The sequence below is a fragment of the Phaethon aethereus genome (genome assembly GCF_964289735.1).
Source record: "Phaethon aethereus genome assembly, chromosome: Z".
Classification (NCBI taxonomy): Eukaryota; Metazoa; Chordata; class Aves; order Phaethontiformes; family Phaethontidae; genus Phaethon; species Phaethon aethereus.
The window spans coordinates 32,844,440-32,868,932 of NC_138577.1; the positions used below are offsets into that span (position 1 = coordinate 32,844,440).

The 24,493-nt window shown below is 41.8% G+C and overlaps 1 protein-coding gene across 1 annotated transcript; it reads right to left on the bottom strand.

The window, feature by feature from the left end:
* Window positions 1–16,493: 16,493 nt before the first annotated feature.
* LOC309415623 (relaxin-3-like) lies at window positions 16,494–19,877 on the bottom strand (the record flags this gene model as incomplete). The annotated part of the gene is made up of 2 exons (XM_082013213.1): window positions 16,494–17,384; window positions 19,643–19,877. The coding sequence occupies 2 exons, from the start codon at window positions 19,875–19,877 to the stop codon at window positions 17,029–17,031; spliced, it is 591 nt and encodes a 196-aa protein (XP_081869339.1). The 3' UTR covers window positions 16,494–17,028.
* Window positions 19,878–24,493: the final 4,616 nt, after the last annotated feature.

A 24,493-nucleotide genomic window follows, 5' to 3' on the forward strand; every position in this document is an offset into this window, starting at 1 on the left:
CCCTTTTAAAAAAACACTGCATTTCAAAAGCTTTCAGATCTACAGTAGCATTGTATAATGCCATATTTTTATATAGCCTATGTATTAACAGCCTCAGTTCTTTGTTTTAGAAACTTTCTTCAGTTGGCATTGCATTTGTCATACTTCAGTGTAATCGCTATGCTACCCAAAATGCTGTGATTATTTTCTTTTTTTAGAAAAAGTGCTGGTTTATGCATACATGACTGCTGCTACAATGTAGAATTAAAACATTAATTACTGCTTTGCACATACATTTGAAGTGAAAGAATTTTTCTTTAAGTGCACAATATATCTTATAGAATCTCTGCAAACAAGTATTGTCTAGTATAATATTGGTTTCTTGTTTATCGGTATAAATATGTTAAGTTTCAAAATTAGTTTTTAAAATATATTCCACAACCTTGCAACAGTCATGTAATAAGCCAGAGGAAGAATGAATTTTCAGGGAAAGAAACCCATATTCTTGTCAAGTCCTAGTATTGATTAAAAGCTTCCATAGTTGAGATAATTATTACTAACATACAAATTAATATAACTGTAAAAACATAGATAAAAATTTTTTTTTCCATAAATTAAGTTTGTAATTGTTGCATTTAGTTGAGATGTTGACCAGATGCCTTGAAATGTATGGGGAAAGATGTTACTGTATGAAGTATGAGGAAATGTAACTGTGTGTAAAGAAAGCAAGCTTTGCAGGCGTGTTATGCTCGCAAGCACCTGGAGGATAGAGTTCTGAGAGCAAAAGTAGAAGTGTAGAAGAACAAACAAGACTGATGGAAAAAGTCTGATGTTCAACACTGAAGAATGTTTCTGAAATGTGAAATGCACAATGATTTATGAAAAACTGATGTCTACTGAAAATGCCATACGATGACAAATATGTGCTGATATATTCCTAAACTGTATTGTCTGCCTTAAATCTAAAATACTCAAGAGACCTAACCTGAATGAAAAATACAAGGAAAAAAAAAAAAACAAACCTGCTTAAGGTTGGGCCATGCCAGGCAGCAATTTTGAAAAGATGTTTGGCTAAGAAGCTGTTTTCTGAATTTTTCTTTTTGGATAAGAGGTTTACAATACTTCGATATAAAGAAGAAAAAGTCCCTTTAGGGAGGAGAGGGGAGGAGAAAAAAAACAGACCTGCTACTTATGGTTGGACTGCAAACATTTGAACACATGGTTTACTGAAGGGTACATGAAAGGGATATTTTGCAGAAAACTCTGTATTGATACCTGAAACTTAACTGTGCATTTCTTTTGAGTTTGGATAGTGAAAATAAAGTAACTAAATATAATCAATGGCACATGCCTGCCATTTTCTTTTACATAATACCTAAAATTAGTTACTGGTGTTAAATAGCTACTGAGGAGAGCTGGTCTGTTTAAAGGGGTAGAATACTGCACTACCTTTGTGACCTTTCCAGAATAGTCCTATGTAGCATTTATCTTTTGGAAGGAATTTACATGTGCCAAAGTTAGGGTGGTGTATTGGGTGCTCCCTAACAATAAGACTGGTGGGTGTTTAAATTTTGGTTTTTTTTTTTTTTTTATTAAGCTAATTACTTTGGGATGGAGAAGCACTTCCCTTTGCTTCTCTCTAAATACTGAGAGTAAATCTGTAAGACAGGGACCACTAGCAGATTGCCTGTTATCAGACTACAGTTTGTTAGAATATCTAACACAAACTGTTACGAAACTACTTCTTGATTTGCATTACTATGTTGTCTTTTCATATGACTTTCCTGTAACTTTACATGAAAATTACCACCACTTACCTTGAATAGAGTTGAATGCTGCTGTTGAAAATTTTGGGAAGTACAATGGCAAAATGAAAAATATGCATATAAATTAAGCATGCAAATATATACTTAAGCTACTCTTCTGTGGTGGAAGTAAAAATTAAGTTAGGTCAGTTACCCCTTCCCACAAGTAAAAGACATCTTATTCCCAGAGAAGATTTTATTTTCTTTTACATGACAAAATACCATCCTAATGAAGTTTAAAGTTTATTATAGGTAGTGTCCCTGCTGTTCCTCCCAACACCCACTGACATAATTGGGGATCTTTAGTTGTTCTAGAGAACAAATTTCTGGAAAAATTAAAAAGTTTGAAGAAGAAAATACCGTAGGAGATGTAATAATGTCATGAAACATGTTGTCCCCATGTCATAAAGTATGGGACAATATATAGCTTTCAGTTTGTTTTCATGTTGTGCAATAGTGTGATGTTCTGCTTGTACTTCATGATAAATATTTGTAGTGATTTTAATGAATTCTGAAGTAGGTTTAGAAATATGTCAAGCTGCAAAGTGAAACGTTCATTGTGGATAGTAATAAGGAAAGAAATAATGTCCAGTATTTGCAAAGATTACCCTAAAATATCATGTCTTAATTTCAGGAAGGATTAGAAGGATAGAAGATAGAAGGGTCAGAAAAGAAAAAACAAATTGAAAGTATGTTAATTGTATAAAGCAACCCAGGCGGCAGATACTAGTTCAGATATTTGTCTGTTACAGAGTCCTGCCACAGTTGAGTCTGCCCTGGAAATGCAGACAAATTAATAGATACAATACCAATCACTAAAAGCAAGTGCAGAAACATTAAATATTAAGATTATAACTAAAGTAATACTAATAAAAGCAGAAGAACAAGGTAAAGCTTAAAATGCTTCAAGTTCTATGTGACTAATTATTTTGAGCAATGCAGAAATATCCAGGAATGGAAAGGATTTAAGAACTCTTAGCTAAATTAATACTGCAGCAGAGCAAGTATTGAATTCTGATGAACTGCACTGTATTGGTTTTGGGGTTTTTTTCCAGAGAATGAGAAAGACTGAATAACATACTAAACTGAGTTGTTACGTTAAACTTCTGCAAGACTGCAATAGTTAATTTGTTGTGTATCTCTCTATGTATTCAGTTGCATTTTCCGTATGGAGCTGTGCCATAAAACTTCAGCTCATTGAAGATACCAGTCAAAAAGCCAAAGCAACTTGTGTATATAAACAACTTAGTTTCCCCTAAGAATTTTTCCCTTTTGTGTTAGAAAGATGTGAACCATCTAGTGAACCTTATATATATATATAAAAAGCTCACGTCCATGTAAGCTTACTAAAAAAAGACAAAGAGTGGTCTCTGCAGCAAGGTAAGATCACTACTGAAAGTCTGGGTGGTAACGGAGTTGGTATTTTAGGACCCAGTTTTGACATCTGCATTCTGCCCAAGTCTTAACTGAGACGTGATTTTGCTTATTTTATTAAGCAACCTACCTCTTCTCTAAATTACACTGTGTAGAGGAAGATTTAATGCTGTGGAATTCTTCAGCCAATGCAACTTTATTCCATTTGTCAAGTTTATTCTGAGACTGTGGAAAAAAAGCTGAACACTCTTGACAGGTTTGAAACTGTATGGTAGGTGGTATGTCCTGCTCTGGAGAGAAACCAATCGAGGTTTTGGTGTGAGAAGGTAAGTGCATGCACACGTCAAGTTCCCATATATTTCCCAGAGTTTCTCACCTGAGATGTAAAAAGGGACTGTGGAGCACATGAGTAGCAAGCTCGGTGCTGCTGGGGCAAGCCTGATTTCTGTTTGTGTTAACTCCTGTGTTTGTGCAGGAGGTAGCTGCTCTCAGGAAGCCATACATCCCGTTTGTGCCTGCACGGCTCGTCTGACATACATGTGTGTGAAATACTACACAGTATTTACTCCAGAAAATAGGAATTTGAAGGCAAACAGAAGCCTAGAAAGCAAAAATTCTCATATTAAAGCCAAACAAAATGGGACGGAAAGGTAAAACTTGGAAATCCAAGTGTGTAGTAACCCCATGCATGCAATTTGGAGCCAGATACTGCTGATGCAAACAGGTCTAAAGTGGGACTGGAAATACTAAATCTGGAAAACGTAACAATGAGCAGTAATGTCTGAAAGGCATGACCCAGTCATAAACCATGTTATTTTTTTTAACTCCTCCTTCCTGGAATATCTGTTAAACCTCAGTGCTACTTAAATGCCTTCAAAGGGGTGTTTGAGCTACATTTGAAGGAACACGAACTCGGGACCTTTACAGCACGCAGCAGAAGACACCCGAAGCTGGTGGAAGGAGGTCTGGGCAGTTCGGTACCGGCAGGGATCTGCGCCTCTGCCCTGTGCCGCTGCCCGGCATCCGCCCGCGCTGCCCATAGGAGCCGCAGAAGGAAGGCAGAAGGAAGAGCCGCGCGCTGCGAGGGGCTGTCGGAGGGGGTCTGCATACTGAGTCGTTCTGGTTCGCGGTCATTGCTGTCGGATCAATGCACGCGCAAATCCCCAGGCACGTACAACCTGGAGCTCCGGGAGCAAGGCGTGCTCGCTCTTGGGCACCGCTGGTGGTGTAAGGGCAGGAGGATCCCCGAGCGTCGAAGCAGCTGTGCGACAACCAGCCGTCTGCAAGGGCGTTGCGTAGGGGACCTCTCTGTGAGGTCCTCGTGAGCCCCGGGCTCACCTTTCTGGTGTGCATCCTTTGGCACCGTGGCTGTGGTGAGCTTGTGGCAGGTGGCATATATAGTTCATTTTTTGTAATGCTAACATTAAAAAAAAAAGATGAACTGGTTGAACTACATTGCGATTGCTAGGGAACATCAGCAAAAGCTATAAAAAGTGTATCTGAGCTTCTAACCCAAACCTGCAGATTACTGGAGTATGAGCTGGAGTTCAGGAGCGTGAGGTGTTATTTGGAACATGGACGCAGAGTTTGAGGAATGGATAGCTGGAATTGAGCTTCTCTATCTTATGCATCCATACTCTTGACTGGTACTAGCACTCTTTTCTAAGTAGAATAAATGAATCCTAAATGGAAAGCAGAATGGCATCCAATATTGAAAGGTCTTTGTGACATGCAACTTAAATTTCACATCTGTGGAGAAGTTTTAAATAAAGAATATATTCATTTCTCAGGACTAAGCAAGATTTTACTACTTTGCTGTAAGGTGTGTAACTCTAAGGCTACAGGGAAGTTGATATGAGGATATCACAGCCTCCTTACAAAGACTTTTGGGACATCCTGTGTTGCAAGTGTCTGGGCAGCCATGCTGTTACAGGAACAGGATGATATGGAAGAAAGGCTGCCCTAGAGGAGTTTTACCATCCTGTGTTGGGACTGTTGGACCCTTGGGGACCTGTGGCTCCAGAGCTGGTCAGTCAGGACCTCCCGCTGGTGTGCTTGCTTGGCAAGTATTCCAAGATTTGGAGCAGGCCAGCCAGGATTGTGACTATGCTGGCAAAGCTGAAGCCTTGCTTTCGGATGGGAGGGGAGCGATCCGGCACAGAGGCATACGGAAGGGTATGTGGAAGTCCAGCACCGCCCAGAGGCAGGATGTGTCTGAGGTGGAGCTGCTCCACACGACCCGAGCTGCTGCTAGCGTGGCTGTTTAGCCGTACAGTGAGGCAGTTGGGAAGGAGTGAGGGGGTCCCCTGGGCTTGACTCTGCTGGCCCATGGGGGTGATAATGGTGGCTGGTCTTAGGTGATCATAGATGAGTGTGTGAGAAGAGCGAGTGAAAAGCCCGTTCCCATGCTTGGTTTGCTTAATACATTAAGCTTAGCAATGTCAAACGCTTTGGTGTTACCTACCCCCCGCCCCAACAGAAGTAAACTCTTATTTCAGCGTGTGTTTCCATTAACAACCTCATCCACCATACTGAGGGTCTACTAAGGCAGACCCGTCAGGTGCCATGTAGGAAAACGAACACTTTCCTGGCACTGAATTGAGCTTTGCCAGCTGAAACAGGCACCAAGCCCCTCACTAATAAAAGGCTTTGGGGTATCAATAAAAGCCACAGGAGTGCATAGGCACTTAAGAAATAGGAATGTCTATGAAATTGATATAGCTTTAAAATTAAGTTTAAACTAAGAACCAGTTCTAAGGATTTTAAGGTTAAAATGAGAGTTCTGATAATCTTTTCTAAGTACCTTTTCCTTAGGCACCTAGGCAAAACTGTTGGATCTCTCCAAAACACCTTTTTATTCAAATTATCATCTTAACCTTGCTTTCTTTTGTCTGTATTTTCAGATCTTCAGATTGCATGGTTGAATAGAGAGGAAAACATCAACCATATTCTGTTTGCGTCACAAGTGATGGAGTGAAAAACTTAAAATTTTCAATCAATCTTAGGTCTTGAACTAGTGCATTTGTGGAGATAAATATGATTATAAGAAAGAAATCTGATTATAAGGAAGAAATTTTTCCCAATGAGGGTGGAGAAACATTGGCACATGTTGCCCAGAGAAGTGGTAGATGCCCCATCCCTGGAAACCTTCCAGGTCAGGTTGGACGGGGCTCTGAGCAACCTGCTCCAGTTGAAGTTGTCCCTGCTCACTGCAGGGGGATTGGGCTAGATGACCTTTGAAGGTCCCTTCCAACCAAAATTACTCTATGATTCTATGATTATACAGACAAGGTATCTCAAAGAATTGGTTTCATTGTAATAGTGAGCAATAATAAGAATGTAATTATGTCAGATGACTTCAATAAATAGACCAGCTTGTAAAAGACTGTCAAAAGAACTGGAAATGTGAAGAGAACCAAAAGCTGGATTAAGTATACCAGAAGAAAAAAGGATATTATTGCAGAGTTGTATCAGAATTGCTGCAAGTCAGACTACCTAAACAAGCATATAAAAATCCTGTTCGAGTTCAAAGTGTGTCATCAGTATGTATTCTAGGTACATACAATCAATTTTAGATGGGTGACGTGTGATTGAATGCTACATGGTGGGAGAAAATCAACATCGTATTTCATTCCCTCTGTAACACAGCTGCCTTCATATTATTGATTTCTTAAAAAGAAAAAAAAAAATCCTATGAATGTGACAGCTGTCAGTGATTTTGCTTTGCCGCTATAATCTTATCTGCTGTTTTACGGAACCTAGACAACTAATTTTAACTTTAGTCTTTACATATATGTAATAATTTTTACAGATCCTTTGTAAAATGTTATTAAGAAATTAAATATTAATGAATCAGATATTTAAATTAGTTAAATATAACTGAGTATATAGGTCATGTGTGTTGCAATTCCTTTAAAATTGCAGTAAATTCCCCCCAACAAGATTTCCAGTTAGCAATCATCTAGTGTATTATTTAGTACATCTAACTTGAATGATGAAACAACAAAAGCTAAACAATTACATCAAGAGGAGCTGATAAAGAACAGCTGTTAAATATAGGTGCTAGATGTGTAGCCTGAGCTACAGCTGACTGAGCTCTAATCAGAACTATGGGTTTTTCGATGTCATTAAAAACTCTGTCAGGTCACTATTAGAAGCGGCTTCTCCTCAGAAATACTGATCTATCAATTAAAAATGTAAATCAAACTTAACATCTAGTCCATGTACAGCAGCTTTTGTATGGGAAGTGTGGAGCTTACAAATAAGCACGTGCAGATTCTTACCTCTTGCCTCCGAACGGGCCTCTGAAAAGATCTGTAATAAAGCTTAAGGTTAAACCTAAGCTTGGCTTCAGCCTTCAACAGAATAGCATCTGACACAAGGACATGAATCGCCCCATTCACTTAGCCAAAGATACTGGTATTTAAAAGGATGTTCTGCCAGTAATTAAAAAAAAAAAATGGTTTCCAAAGGCTACAAGAATTTTTCCATTAAGGACCAAACAGGTTGGAATCCCGCTGCAAACTGAATTTCTAAATGGGGAAGAGGAGAGGAAAGTTTGGCAAATCTTCCAGAAATCACAGGAGAGTTCCCAAGGTGAGAGAATACCAAATTCCTTAGATGTGAGGACTGCCAAGTGAATTTTAAAGGAACTGACAAAAGTATCTTTTCAGTATAAATGTATAGTTTAGTCTAATTAGTCCCTTAGACAGGGAGATTTAATCAGGTGATCACAAGTCATTTTATCATACCACCTACTAAGTACCCCGAATTGATAGTTTTCTGCTATTTATAAAGTCATGAGATCCTGTAATACGAACTAGGGCATATCCTATCCCCTGTGCTATATAAGGTATTCTTGATACGTATTTATGCAATATGCGGTGAAGATTCCATGACCTCTATGGGAAGTCTGTTCCAGTGATTAGTTTTCCTTGCTCTTAAAAAGTCTTTTTTGATTCTAAAATACATTTCTATAGTCTAAACACATTGTGCTCTGTCCTACACCGATTGTGGAAAATTTCTTTCTTTCATCTTTACTGCTACCTTTATGTAGCTGACGACTCCTGCAGGTTCTTGCGTCAGCCTTCTTTGCTCTGTTATACAGCAACTGCCATTTCTACATTCTTTCTTTATAAGCCGTATTTTCTGTATCTTTGATAATTCTTGTTACTGGACATGGTACAGCGGGCGTTGTTTGTTCCTAGCAGAAGAAATATTTCACATATCTTACAGTTAAAATTCTCATATATCCCTGTATGATGTTTGCCTGGTTTTACAATATGATATTGTTATCTCATCCTGTGATCATCTGTAAACTCAGATTCTTCTTTATAGCCAGACATCACTTCTATTTATACTTCTGATTATTCCTAAACATAGGAAATAATTGCCCTAAGGTCTGAACTCTTCCAACATAATTCCAGTCCCTTCCTCCTTAATGCTATCTGCAAATTCCTCTGCATCTTTTCTCTAGTTCTTTCTGCATCTTCATTGTCTCTCTTCCTTCATGCAAGCAATTAATGAAAACCTCAAATAGTACTAGACCAAAGAGAGGATACTGTAAATGCAGTTTGGTCTGCCCTTCTCGACAGCGCATCTTTGATAACTGGCTGGAATGCCATACTAAGAGGGTCTGGCAGCTCTCCTCTTATAAGAGTTTCGTTCAGTTTGTGTTACACTGGACTGTTTGCAAGGATTGTCAGTTTTGATGCCAAGATATATAACATCTTACCTAAACACAAGATTAGATTAAAAAAAAAAAAAATCCGCTATGGTGGTTGTTCATCATCTTCTAAGTACCTACATATTGTTTATTTGACTGTTTGCCACAATTCCTCTTGCCCCCTGAATTACAGTCAGATTGACTGGTCTGTAAGTCTCTGCCCACTTTTTAAACAGAGTTTATATATTTTTTTGCCTACCACCTGAAAGGTCTCTTGTCCTCTTTGAATTCCCACAGGTAGCTATCGATGATTCTGCGGTCTCAGCCTGGGGGACGCAAACACCCGGCTTAACAAGCCCATTCTTGGGCTTGGAATCATTCTTCCGTCAGCTGTGACGGGTACGCTTGGCCCCTATCCCATACCTTGGTTCAGGCTGACTAAGGAGCAACAGGGCCTCACGCCCTGTGGCAAACCTGCGAGCTGGAAAGCTCCTGGCTCATGCACAAGGTGCCTCGGAAAAATGTTTCGAAACCCAAAAGTGCAAGATAACGAAGGTACAGAACAAGATACCAGAGCTAAAATGAAGACATCAATCTTGTCTCTACAGTTGACGAGCAGCCAGCTACTTCGCCCTACAAACATTACTGTCAGGGTCGGCCCAGCTGGAGGTCTCCCTAAAACTGTAGCTGGACTGCACACCAGGTGACTCTTCCCTTGAGCAGGGACACCTCTCAAGGCTTGAGATCCTTCCTCACCCAAGGTGGAAAGACCCCTTCCCCACAACAGGTCCTCGGTAAGTGACGGACAGCATGCTGAATTAATACTAATGAAACTTTACTAATTCGTGTAACTACTCAGTATTATTATAAACATTGTATAGATAATTCCATTAGATATAAACCACTTAGTCTGAGACAAAGATTGGACCTAGCCGCACCTAGGCTCCATAAGGGGTTTAGAAAGCAAGGGGGTCCACTCTGAACCTCGTGACTCAGTGGGAGGGTCTTCCCTACTCTTTGCATCTCCTGTCTCTGTGTGAGTCATTCTAACTCAATTTTCTTTTGTATGTTTCTTCCATAAAGTAATTAATAAGGTGAACCTTGCCATCAAACTTATTAAACCTTGTCAAACCACTGCTAAACTTTGTTAAATTCCATTTAATTTACTGAACTCTGTAAAATTATTATTTTTACCTCAATAAAGCATGTTACTGCTTCTCTCTTTTGAGCGAGGTGCATTCCACTCATCCATGACATTAGCCTGGTTTCAATTCTCAGCACTAGATCACTCGTGCAGTTGTGCTAGTTGATTGCACTTGGTAATTTCAGTAAACACTGGAGCATGGTGGGAGGCAGGAGATAGATACTTTTTTTTTCTTTTTTTCTTTCTTCTCTATGTCATGATTTGTTTTAATGCTCCTTTCTTTTCTAAAAATGATGACTGTGTCATGGTGATTCTTTCTTATGATGCCCACCATGGCCACATTCTCAGCCAGATATCCTGTAGAGGTTGTAATTAAATAGCACATTCCCCTCCAGTTGTTTTCTCCATCTTCTGCAGAGTGCTTCAACACCTTTCCAGAATTTTCTGGGTAGTCTGTATCCTTCTGTATTGCTTTCTCACAAAAATGATAATTGAAATTTCCCATTAGTATGAAGTTTTTATGCCTTTGATAAGTAAGCCCTTTGGTCACATAGAGAAAGACTCATCTCCATTATCTTCTTTATTTACAGCCTACTGTTGTCCCCTACATGACAGCAATATTGCTTTTACTGAGAAATGTTTAGTCAGTCGAGCGTCTGATAGCCCTTCTGGACTAAAGAATAAGCACACACATCCTTAAAATAGCTTTTTTAGCCTTAGCTGTCTTTCCTGAACAGACCATACTTGTCTGTATGATCTATCCAACCAAATCTCTGTCATGCCAATTAAGGCATGAATTTGAATATGATTAAAGACATCTAGCCATTCCTGTTTCCTATCCTCTTGCATTACTATGTAATAAACTAATAGTGTATATATATGTGCTAGCTATCTATCGGTATATAATGAACAATAGCATATATTGCACATATATTTTTACGTAATGAACTAAGATGTTTCTGCTTACCTCTCTCAGTACCGCATCAGGAAAACGCTTCCTTCCACATCCAAGTCTTTACACCAGTTGCTGCCTTCTGTGTGGCTCCTTGGTTCGTATCCTTTCTGCAGCCGGCCCCGGCTGCCCTCCTGCCTGCAGGAGGGGAAGGGGAAGGCAGGTTGGTGGGACCTCGGCAGGGCTCCTCTCCCACACCCTGCCCACAGCACGCTCAGCTGTGGGGTCAGACCAGGCTCCTCAAGGCGTTACCCAGACAAGGCTTGAAAACTCCCCAAGGCTGGAGGCGGAAGCACCTCTCTGCGTTCTGGCCCCACTGCCAGGCTGTCCTCATGGGCAAAAGGTGGCTTCTTATCTCTTGCCTGAGCCTCTGGTGTCTCACCTTACCACCATCGTCTCTCATCCTCTTGCCATGTACTGCTGTGAAAAGCCTGGCTCCTCGGTGACTTCTTCATAGATAGCAAGCAACTGTGTCATGGGGTTTTTTGGGGATCCTCGAGTTACCTATTCAGGTCAACTAATTTAGTTGAGCTATAATCTAAATTTATGGATAAATTCAGGCTCAAAGGGAAAAATTAAGAGATTATTGGTTGTTGCAAGTCTGAAAGAGAGAATAGTTAAGCCAGGTTAGGAACACCAACGAACCTTCACTTAGATACACTTGCATGCAAAAGGATTATACTATGAGCAGGACAGGTGCTTTCTTGAAACCCAAGTCACTGTCATTTAAAAAAGCTTGAATTTAGAGGAGGTACACAGCTCTGATCATCGCTGAAGTCTATTTGTTAACAGGCTCTCTCCTGACTGATAGTGATTTTTAGCTGCTAGTATGGCCTTTCTGTGTGGCCTGGGACCCTTTGCAAGCTTAGACCCACCTCCCTGACAAATTTTGAGATGGATGCTGTTGCCTGAGTAAAGTCTTGGACAAGGTTGGAACCACAGTAAGAGAAAAAGCTTGTGTGTGCTTGAAAGCCGACTGACAAAGCTGTGATTACTGAGGGTCTGCCAAAAGGAGAATCTGAGTGGGACAGCAAAAAATTGGAAGGTTATCCTTCCTTATACAAATTTTGGAAAGATTCCCAGGAATTGCAGGGTAGTCTAAAAATCCTTGAGGGGAAGACATGTGGACCTTAAAGGATGAGAAGGTTCCAATGAATAAAAGTCCTCTCCAAGATAAGTGTATCTCTTTGAAAATACCTGCCCTCTGCATCTCTAAGAGGCAATGCAGACAAACAGCTGAGGGGATAGACAGGGACGTCCATCTACACACTATTCAGTGCCGGGCTGGAAGTTATCTCCGTTTCCAAAAGCAAAGCTGAGAATGCTTCTCTTGCATCAGGTGGATGAGCCTGCAAAAGTTAAACCAAGGTTGAAAATTAAACAAAATTAGACTCACATCTGGCAAACAAGGTCTGACTGGTTGCTGGACGACTGGAATGATGCAGAAGACGATGCCTTCTTCCACAACCTATTCAGTTTCTGAGCCTTCTCATTTAGACATACATACACGCACACATGATTCTCTCTCATGCAGCATTCAATGAGAGTGGAAGAGACCCAAGAGACCTAGTGCTGAGACACTTAAGATGACTATTGGTAATGTAATGTAGGAAATCTGACAAGTACCAGACTTTCCTCTGAAGTGGAAGCGCAGCCATACTGCTATAAACCTTAAGAGAGGTTCTGAAAAGTGGTTCAGGTAACTTGGCCCACACTGTTCCTTGTATCAGGGCTGGAAGGATCGGCAGGATGAATCTTCCTGCCCCCCAAAGCAGCAAGGTGTCTTAGTTGTCATCAGCCCATTGCAGGACAGACCAGCCCCTTACTTAGTTACTGAAAGACTCCACGACCAACAGCTACCACACTTCAGCTCAAATAAAAAAAAGGGACGGAGGAAAAAGCATATCGTCACACTGTGTTACTGCATGGGAAACGCGTCGGGAGATTCCATCTCTTGGCACAGGGACAAAAAGATGCACAACTAGAGAGAATCACTTCAGCAGAGGCCTTTGGTGCCAAGACTAGTTGCTGCTGAGCTCAATAACTTCTGCCGTGCCAGAAGCACGCAGTCACAGGCAAGCTCTTTACGCCAGGCTGCTGACACAGGGAACAACTTCATGCTAGCATTGCATGAGCCGCTGAAAAATGATACCAGGAGAGCTGAACCCATGGTGATCCAGTTCTGGTGCAGAGGCAGAAAGTGTGATCTTACGGCACTTTGCTGGTGTGCCGACTAGCACGTTTACTTTCCTTTCTATTAGTGCTGGTTCTCCAGAGCACGTAGCTCAGAAGATAGTACTGGACAAGCACACCGTGACAGTGCAGTATTTGATACCGAGACCTGACCACAAAGCAGTCAGAGTAACAGTCAAGCAACGCTCTTGGAGCTAAACTCCAGGGAAAGGAGCCAGCAGCGCGGGTGTTTGTTCCCAAGCAGCAGAAAAGCTGTGCGATGACATCATTCATTCCACGTGCGGTGGTGAGGTGGCACAATGAGAAGAGGACCCTCTCTCAGCTACTTGGTGATACAGGTGAGTGACTGCAGGGCAGCAGATGGGGTACAAATCTATCCTGATTCTCTTCTCCTGAGTAGAACCTGGCAGTCCCTGTCCCTGCGGAGGAGGAAGGATGGCAGTTCAGAAAGCCTTCCAAAAACTCAGAGGGTTAACTCGAGGCCTGCCCCTGGCTTTGCCAGAACGTAGAAATAAAGGTTAACTTTTTTCCTGCCTATCAGCAGAGGCAAAAAAAAAGAGGATAGCACATCTACTCCAATAACTGAGAAATCTAGATTTTTCTTTTTCCTGTGTGGTTTAAACAACTGGCAAAGTAAGCGACTGACCACACAGGACAAGGCATAGAAGGGAGCTGCGTCCTCTAGGTCTCTGGGGTTTGTTAAAGAGCTCTCTGTAGCACCTTCAGCATTCTACATCTGGTCAAACCGACACCTCACCATCATTTGAGGTACTTGGCTCTAGCTGTATCGCAATCTTCACATTGCTTAATGTTCTACATGAAGAGTTCCGCCAGGTTTTAGACAAGGTGATAGCAGGGAGTAGAGCTGGAAAACCTGCGGTATATACTGCTGTGAGTTATTCCCGCGTCTTTGGGCGTTGTTCAAGGAGTACATAGTCAGAGCTGAATCAGACACTACACCCACAGTGAAAAAAAAAAATCCCCAACCACCTAGAGTAATAAACCCTCGCAGACGCAAATAGCAGTGCTAATATGCGAATGTGCTGATGTCTCGTTTTCTACTGACAAACTCAAACGAACTGTTCAGAAGATGGCTCCTCTAGACACATCCTAATAGATTACCCAGAAATTGGACACTTGCTGTGGGTTAGGACTACATCAAGGGGAGTGCAATTTCTGCAAGTAGCAAGTTGCTAAAATGATGCTTTTCTCAATCGCTAATTGCTCTGTGAATAAAATGGGTAAAAAAATCCTTTTTTTTTTTGGTTAAAAAAAAATGTTGGGCGAAAAAGCGTGTTTCTGAAGAGTTGTGATGGTAAGCGCAGAGCGTTGCGCTGAACTGCTGCACTTAATGTTTATGCTGCTGCACACATATGGCCGCACTCCCAGAGGGGCTGTCAGCAGAGACGACGCCCTTGCGGTCTGCTTTTGGGATCAATACGCCAAGGCACTAATTATTTCATGTTTTGAGCTGTTTGCTCCAAAAAGCATTTGCTTGCCCCACATAACTAGTCAAGACACCTCATTTTACGTAAAAGGTTTTCTTCTGGTCTTAAAAAAGTGTGTTTGCACCCTGAGTCATGTGAGCAGGAGCAGACTGCATCCTCTAGACCTGTTGCAATCAAGTGACACATAATTGTCACCTTTGGCTACATCACAAAGAAACCATTATAAAATATGGCCTACCCACACAGAAAACCTTAGGGGTCTTTGAAAACTCAATTTGCTTTAAAACAAAGAAAATCTTTGCACACTCTAGTGTATACACAGAGTTAAATACTTCCTTACTCTAAAATACAGACTGAATTTCAGCCTGTGCCATGTACCTCTGTCACGGCTGACCTGCTAAAGCCATTACAGACTATGACAAAGCCTATTAAGAAACCAGATGAAAAAACAAATTTCACCATTTCTCTGGGTTATTTATACTGATGTATCTTGACTCATACCTCTGAAAAATGGATGTTTATGTCAGATAAAGAGTGATTTTTCTATTTCTAATTCTGTCTTGGCATGAAACAGTTCATCTTGAACACTAATTTCCACTTAAACTATTTATAGTTTTACCAGCCAGTTACGTCTAACGTAGCAAGTTAAACTCCAGATTGTTCTGTTCAAGACTTAAGGTCACAAATTTAAGGTTTTAAGTATATCTTTGTTTCACTCAGGATATTAAGAAAGGCTGCTTGCTATATCTGCAAGCTGTGTGCCTGGACAGACCAGTGCTACTGGAGCAAGCAAGAAGAACAAACACCATATTCACCTTTCCCAAAATTTCTCTTTAAAAGCTTGGCAGAAAGTTTTCTAGCAAAATGAACAGTGCATACGGGGTAATTTTCAGTTTCATCAAGCATGTTTTTTCACAATTTCTCTTTTCTTAGGGATTCTATGTACCATTTAGTCTTTACCTTACTAAGGAATCTTGGATCCAGGACTTTGGGAGTTTACTCAAAAATAAGGAATACTTCCCCTCAAACTCCTCCTTTGTTCTTTTAGTTTAGCTAGCCTGTTGCAAAGAAAACTATAGCAGAACTTTACACAATTACCTCCTCCCGTCAGAGTGGCAAAAAGCGGTCACTACAACAATGGTGTTTAGGGAGATAACTCATTTCTTGCTAAACATTATTGTTACAATGATGGACAAGATGGTGCTTTTTAGCTGGAAGATAACAACATTCATAGCAAATGCCCATTCTCCCTGGTCTCTACTGAATAAAATTGACATAGTTTAAAAAAATGAAAAGGATTTACAGATGCCTGATTGCTGGAGCAACAATAAAATCATAGCAAGAGGGATAAAGAAGTGATGCAATAATTGAACTACTGTTTAGTGAAATCAAAGAACACTTTTCAAAAGACAGTTTGAGGAATGAAGCACCATCAGCTTCTTTGATACTTTGTAGCAACTGTGCAGTCTAAGCTATGAAGTAATACTCCAAGTCAACTACTGCCACAAAGGTAAGTTAAGTTACCATGAGCATCACAAAGGTCAGAAAAAAACCCCAAAACCTCAAGTCATCAAGAACATAGCTAGAAATACAACTTGTTACAGCTGAGAATAATAGCCAGGAAGGCAAAAAGCTCAGAAACTACAATGATTAAATTAACTATTTACAAATACAGTAGCATTTAGCAACTTAGAAATACACCTGAAGTAGTGTAGACATGCATACCATAAGAACACAGGAAGATGTCCAAGTGGCTGTAGAGTAAGTTACCTGAAGCACATCCAACACTCCCACTTAGCAGCAGTAGGAAAAAAAATGGGCAAGTAAGGTAAACAGGAGTAATTGAAGTGTTAATATTTCACCCGCTAACTTTTTCAGCCCATCCGTGAATATGAAGAAATATTTAGGCTACGGGTGTTTTATTGTGGTAAAGTTTCTAGAAAGACAATATTGCATAAAACATCTCTGCAATTACAAGGAAATGGAAGAAGTGTATTCAAAATAATTGGCAAACTGAGTCAGTGTTGAGTGGAGTTTCAACTGGCAAAGTATCATTTCTGTACAGCTTTGTACCATGACTCTCATTTCAAGAATAGTGTTGGATGTTCTTTCTGTTGACAGAAGAAGAACAATTCTGTAACACTTAGTATAATTACACTTTAATGAAACATTGAAGTTCTTCCTAAAGTGTTACAAAGATACAATACATTTGTAATATAAGTGTAAAGGCTCAACATCAAAATGAAAAGACTTAGTAAAAAATATAGATTAAAAGTTACCGCAGCAAAACAAAGTTTTACATTTACACTTGTGGATTTTTTAGTGGTTTTTTTTTTTAAGAATGCCAGCAGTATTGACTGGCACATACAGATGAAATAAAATGCAGTGAGAGTTTTCTTCCTCCATACAGTATTCAATCAAGTACACTGCAATGAACACTGATTTCATGTGTAAGTGCAGAGACGATTTTAAACTCTGCATATAGTACTAATTTCAGCTTTTGTACAGCCCCATTTGCAACACATTCCTGCCAAACCCAGAGATTCCCGTTTTCTTCTGGGATACCTGGCCCAGATTGATGCCATAGGGTTTGCAATTCCTGTTCCTCCTCTGTCCTGAACAGCTTCCTCTATCTGGCGAACAAGTTCTTTGAAGTCATCTGCCACAGGTTCATATTCATTATAGTCATTGAAACTATACAAGTCCTTAAATGTCTCCCATCCAAGAAACGGGCTGCTTCTCTGCAGGTGCTCCACTTCAGGACTCAAAATTGATTGCAGCTTGAAGTTTCCCAGTAGCTTGTTACTTGCTGTTTGTGCAGAATCTGTTTAAAGAGAAGACTTTTTTTAAAGTTCAGGCTGTAGGAATATCAAAAGGAGGACGTAGCTCTAAGAAGCAGCAATAAAAACTGTTAAATCTGTAATAAGCAAAGCACTGTTATCTAGGAGAACTGTCAGTTCTGTAGAGAGTCCACTCCATGATTTACTTATAGCTTACTTCTAGGAGAATCTTCATGTTTTAAAGGCTGTGCTGCCTGTTAGACATTGAGCTACATAGCTACAGCCGTGACTGAGGTATAGACATCCTATCACAACTGGAGCGTTTCTCATATAGAAGTCTCAATATTTCTATAAAACAAAATTTTGTTGTAAAGACACATATCGAGAAACTGCACAGAGCTATGCCATGTGGCTCATGAACTAGATTAGACCACCCCTCTGCCATGCACAATCACACATCATATGAAGAAATGTAGGGAGGACTAAATAAGCAAGTATCGTGTGTAAACTGCATCTTATAGATTGTATTTTTCTATAGCTATTTTCAGGTGATACTTGCCACTCAATTCTTTCATTTCTCAAGGCATAGCAAGAATCTGCTTAGAAACACACTTTGCCTCACTGACTGAAGTGTTCTCAAAAATCCAGTTCTACTTCCTTTCATCTCACACTGTTTCTCTTGGTTTTACTTCTGCAAGGCAAGTGGCATTTCTTAACATTAGTTGAAAAGTAAACAACACGGCTCCTTTAATCCTTAAGTAATTAAAAAAAATCCCAAATAAGTGCTTGTCTTGTGGTCTTGTTAGTGTTTTTTTGTTTCAGAAAGCTGAAAGAACATGAGAACATCCAGTGAATGTTACATTCACTTTAATATGGTTAATTAATATAGAAGCTAATTTTCAGGAGAACAGCTGCCTGAATATGTACGAAAATAAAAGTGGTTGTAGCTACTTTACTAATTAGGCAGTAACTGCTATTTAGTAGTCTTTTAGGGCAGGGAAGACTTTTAGTTAGACAGCATGCAGCACAGCGTGGGCTGCTCAGTGACTGATGCTCTCCGAAGCTACAGTTATTAAAAAGGAAAATAAAGTTTTGTGGAAAAGAACACAATCCCAGCAGAGGCCGTACATATTTAATTTGTTATAATTACAAAGTTAACTTTTATCTACTACCCAACATGTTGGAAAAAAAACAGAAGCCCAAGAAACCCAAAATACTGTCTTCATTAACTTCCTGAGGTCCAGTGATGTTTCATTAGCAGCATGTTTATAAGCAAGAAAAAAGAAGTTCTTCCATTGCACTTTTTAGCCATAATGCCAACTTTTGTCCTTGTTAAAAATCTTATGTTCACTATTCAAAAATCAACATAAATTGAGAGTCATCGCTTAACATTACTGTAGTATGAGAACACAGCCCTCTCCCCAAAATCCGCCTAGGCTTTGTTAATGCAGTGGACTTGAAGAACACAACAGTAAAATTTTCTGAAGCGTATTTTACCCATTAACTGTGTCACCAAAGATCCCTAAAGCAGTTCTTGCTGTTTAAATTGTAACCAGAAATTGAAGCACCAGAGAGTCCCATCCACCCTCCAACGTGCCAACTCTTCTGCACAGAGCAGCACAAGCGAGTGATAAAAACCCCCAAAACGATTGCACACCCCGCACCGCCCCTGGCACAGCCCGGAAAGGCGAGGAGCACAGCTTGGAAGCTCCTGGCAGAGAGGGAAAACCGAGCCAGGTCTCCCCGTCCCGAAGAGACACCGAGCTTTGGGAGTGGAGCGAGACCACAGCAAGGGGCACTCCCTACCGCTTCCAAGAGTGCGGCACACCTCCCTGCGTGATTTTTTTTGTTTGTTTGTTTTTAGTAGTAAGAAGCTCAGTGAGCTTCGGCCGCCGGCAGCGCCGCTCAGCCCCCGCAGAGCGACGTCTCTGAACAGACCGAAAACTTTGAGGGCTACCCCGGCTAGTAACGCGCCGGCGACAGCCGTGTCTTTTCCTCTAAATCTGCGGATTCCCCCTCAGAAGTGACGGGAAACACCGACCAGCATCGGGAACGGGAGGGAAAGCGAGGGACGGAGACGCTCCCCCGGCGGCGCGTGGCGGGAGGAGCCAGAGGCACCGTGGGGCGCTCGCCCGTCCCTGCTCCTTCTCATTGTCCCCGTTTCTCCTCGCAGCACCTCTCCCGAGCGAGGCGCGGCTCTCCGGGAGCCGCCACCGCCCCGGACCCGCCTGACAGGGCTGCCCCGTCCGGCGCGGCCGCTGGCCGCGCCCCGCCCACCCACGCCCGCTCCTCCGAGACTCACCGGCCGCGGGCGCCGGTTCCACGGCCAGCAGGGAGAGCCGCTTCCAGCGGGACCCGCCGCAGGTGAAGATGACGGCGCGGATGAACTCCCGCCCGCACAGCTTCACCCCGTACCCGTGCCCCTCGCCCGCGGGGAGCGCGGCGGCCGCCGCCGCCAGCCGGCCGCTGGGCTGCCCCGGCGGCGCCGCGCAGAGCAGGACCGCCGCGGCGCAGAGGAGTCGCAGCTTGGCCCCCATGGCGCCGGTCGCCCTCCCGGTTCCCGTCCCCGTCCTCCCCGTCCCGCTCCCGCGGGCGCGCTCCCAGGCGGACCCGCCGGCCGCCCAACAGCTCGCGGCCTCGAGCTCAAGCGCCACCGCCCCGCGTGCCGCCGCCGCTGCCCGCCCACCCACCTCCCGCCTTTTATGCGCTGAGGGCGGCGCTGAGTCACCGCCCCGGCCCCGGCCCCCTCCGCCGCCCCGGCCCCGCCGCTGCCGCCGGCAGCTCCCTCGCCGGGCGGTCCCTCTGCCTGACGCCGGCGTCGAGGTGCCCTCGGGCAGGACTCCCTCCTCCTTCCCCCCCGTCCTTCCTGCCGCGGCTCCTCGCGCCTCGGTGAAGATGCCCCCCACCTTGGGGCTCCGTCCTCGGGCTCCCGGCGCCTCACCCACCCGGAGACATGCTCCGTGCCCCCCGCCGGGCCCTCCGCCTCAGCTCTTCCTGGTGCTGGTCAAGTTCCAGTTGCCGATGCCTTCTCGAATGGCCTTTAAAACGTGGAAAACTTCTGCTCCTCTGGTTTCTTCCCTTGTGGGTCTAGAAGCTGCGTAACTGCTCCTACATCCCGAAAGTGGTGTCTGAAGTGAAAGGACAGAAACAAGCAAAGTAAAATAAATGCACTTCTGCAGACCTACTTGAGCCGTGGACACTTCGAGTGGGATTTAAAAGCCTGAATTCCTCTTGAGTTCAAGTTCGTTGCTCTCAAGACCCAGGTTCACCATAGGCACCCAAGCGTCCAAGACAAGGGTGGCATTCTTCGGACTCACCAAGCAAAGCTACGCACCCCGTGAAATAACTTTGCTTTTGGGTTTTTTTCTCAGGACAATATGCCAAGAAGTGGCTGCTGGCCCCTTTTATAAACAGTCATACTGTGGAACCCAGAAAAGTTCATCTCTTAAAATACAGTGAAGCTGTTGTCTTGGAAGCATTGTTTTGCATGAAGGCTATGTTCTCTATCTCTCGAGTACTGTTAGTGTATAGAGAAAACCCCTCAAAACTCAATCTAGAAGGAGAGCACAAAGACAACATGCCAATATCCCACAGCCTAGTGTACAAAGGTGAACCTAGACTCCAATCACCACCTTTTCAAGGAGGACTTGGGTGTTTTACTCAGCTGGAACTAGAAGGAGGCTGTGGAGGGCTAGAATAGTGAGCAACTTGTGAAGTCATCTATACTTGGACTGTCTTTTTGGTCCAGTCTTAAATGGTTTAGACAGTGGTATTACTTTATCAGTAGACACTAACTGAAATCCAGGCTGTTACTAGGACACAGTCCACAGAAGTAGAGGCTGCCAATCCGAAATTCCTGATGAACAAAACCTGGACCTGTTTCTCCCTCAGTTAAAGTCTTAACTGCTCTCCTGTTACAGACAAGTTGTGCAAAGCTGATCACAATTTGCATTTTCAAAGAGAGCAGCAGCTCAATCTTGTCGGTGTCGTGGACTTTTTCTGAAAATATCCATCACATCAGGTGAACTTACTCATGGACTGTAAGCAGTCTTCTAGGCAAGAGAATTTCAGTGACTGGAGAGCTGCAGACATGTGCAAGAGAGCGACTACAACTTTCAGGGCAATAAGGAAGGTGCCTCCCGAGTCAGGCAGTGACTGACCTGGTGACTTACTTAGCTTGTAAACTAATATAATTTACTTTATATCCTACTTTGAATGCTCAGGCCCAATATTGGAAACAGTCTTTAGAAGCAGCAAAATGTCAGAGATGTCTTTCGCTGGATCCAATATTTGGTCTGGGCATTCAAAGAGGTCCCCAAATAGTAAGATGATTGTCACTACATCTGGAAAACTTCTGACTCTCCATGTGCTTTAGTTTTAAATTTAACTGGACCATCAAGTGGCACCACATCTAACTCTTCCTAAGCAAGGGCAGACATTACAATAGCCACCTTTAGTTTTTGTTTTTGTTTTTGTTTTTTTTCCCCAAGGTCCTCATTTTTGCAACTGTTTGAAGCATGCAACCTCTGACAACAGCTGCTAAATGCAAGTGCTCAAGAGACTGGAAAACAAATATTGCAAACCGTTTTTTCTGACCTCACCTGCATCTTCATCAGGGCTACTGAATGTGAAAGACAATATTTTCTGTGCCTTCTGTCGTGCTTGTTGGTAGGTGATAGAGCACGAGTTGTCAAAGAGGCCTTGGAGGGAAAGTCTTTCCAAGACATTCATAATTCCTCAGGGGAGCCCACATTGCAGTGCTCTTCATCACTCTGCCGGCTGAAAAGCATAGGCTACAATTTAATCCTACGAATGCTAGGATTAAAGACTGCAACAACAGGCAGCGAGTTAATGAGTTTTGTTAAGGATTATATCTGAATGAGCCGGCAGTAGTTTGACATTGCTTGATGTTACTATGTGTAATACAGTTTCACTAGTAGTATTTTTCCTCCAGCAGTATTTTAGTAACATTGCCTTTGCATCTAGGGCTTTCAACTACATATACTGTCATTTGAATAGTAGGTTATAAAGAAATTTACAGTGTTAGTCACATAACTTCAAATTGTACTGGATTTTATACAGAAAAGCGCAACTGGCAATCTCTCAGTAATTTGCCATGAATTTAAAGCAAGTCAGAGGCTAGGCTTGTTTATCTGTTCATAGCTAGAAAAACTGCTTCTATTCAAAACAATAATACAGAATAAAAGAAATAATTTAAATACAACCAGTCTGAAGTAACTATCTGCCTTCTTAATGTTTCTATAATAAAGAAGAACAGACAACAGCAGAGCAAAGAAATGAAATGCCATTCATGATCTGTAGGAGCTTGCAAGACAGATACATCCAGTGTACTCTCTCAACGCAAGTATTTCCTATTTTTCATTTTCCTAAAATAAGGTAAAGTTTTTTGTACCGTTTCTCTCCCTTGTACTAAATTTTGAATCTGTTGGCCAATAGCAAAGTTACTAGAGGGTAGAGGATCTTTCATAAAAACAGGTGGCTAAATGAAAATGATACCCTTTAACAATACCTTGATACCCTTGAATGAAAGGCTTATTCACATGTTAAATGCCAGATAATCTACACAGAAGATCAGAGGTAGGACAGAAATGCATGGACCTCGTTAGTCTTTTTTCAGACACTTAATTTCATATTCATGCAATTCACTGCTGCAAACACTACTTAGTTTTTGAAAGTTGCCCAAACAAGAATTCAAAATATTTCTGAAGTTTGCTTAGTACCAGACTGGATTCTGCAAGAAACGTGAAATACCACTATATGTATGTGATTGGTGACTAAGTACCAGTATTACCCAGCTCTCTTACAGAGGGTTTCATCAGAAGATGACAGCAGGTTTTAGAAAGCAGTTCACCTTTAAGAAAGTTAATAGTTTAAAAAAAATTAAGACATCCAAGCATTTTTATATAATGAATTCCAAGACTGATTAAGCAATGAAATAATAATGCACAAACAATCTCATTTGTGTGTCCACATAAGTGTTTTCCCCTTCTACTTTTAAAAGCAGTGATAGGTACTCAGTCATAAAATAACTTCAAAATGTTTAGGAAGGAGCTGTAAGAATTAACTTTCCCTATCATAAGGAAAAGTTCAGAAAAGTTAAATCATTCACCCAAAGAATAAAGGAAGGGGCCCAAACTGAACCCTCCAACATAACTTTGCTTGTTTCTCAAAAATACTCATGTATCCTATCAGAACCAGATTAATTAGAGAAACATGGGGCAGGCAGTTGTGGCTTGCAAGTAGCATGCAGAGTCTTGGATTCTAGATGAGATATATGCATAATGAGAACACAAGATTTTGGTATCCTAATCATGACTGACTTCTCACTTTTCTGGAGAAATCTTGCTCTGAGTGACACTGATTCAGAATACATGGCTATCAGACATCACAACCAGAAAAACCAACAGGATTAAGGCAGTAAAAGTAGTGCTCTCAGGTCAGAACAAGCTCCCCCTGCTGTTATTCTCCTTCTCTTCCCCAGTGATTCATGAAAACAAAGACCATTGCTGCAATACATTAAAGTAAGTCTTACAGCTGAAGCCAGTTGAGCACCAATGACACAAGGGAGCAGGATGTTTTAGATATTTTATTTATTTCAACGAGTACAACTGGTATGATGATTACAGGCAACTTGTGCTGTAAACATCTCTTTCCTTGAGGTGGACCCTGTCAAAGGTAAGCTTTCCAGCTTTCTTTCATTGTTCTCTGAAGGAAATCATACAGTTCAACCACTCTGTAGCTAGATATCTGTGTGACAGATATGACTGGGCTTGGCACATGCAAGCGTCTTGGTTAGTACACTGGCAGCAGAATAAATACTCCATAACAAAGAACAAGTGTCTTCAAAACAAAAGTATTCATTTATCAAGAAAAAAGCAAAGCTAACAGTAAAAAATAAAGGCAGTAAAGGTGACTATCCCTTAACTTCTTGACCATCTTTGGCACATTCTGTGCAGCCCATTTAAATCCATTTCTGGGTTTGGCATTAGAGTGTCCTGCTTAGAGCCTGTTGCTTTTCCCTTATAAATTTGGTAGCTTTCACTGATACTCACTGTAACAGTGAATTAAACTTGCCCCATTTCCATCACTTTTTAGTGTAGAGTCTTGCAATAGATTAACACTATTGATCTAA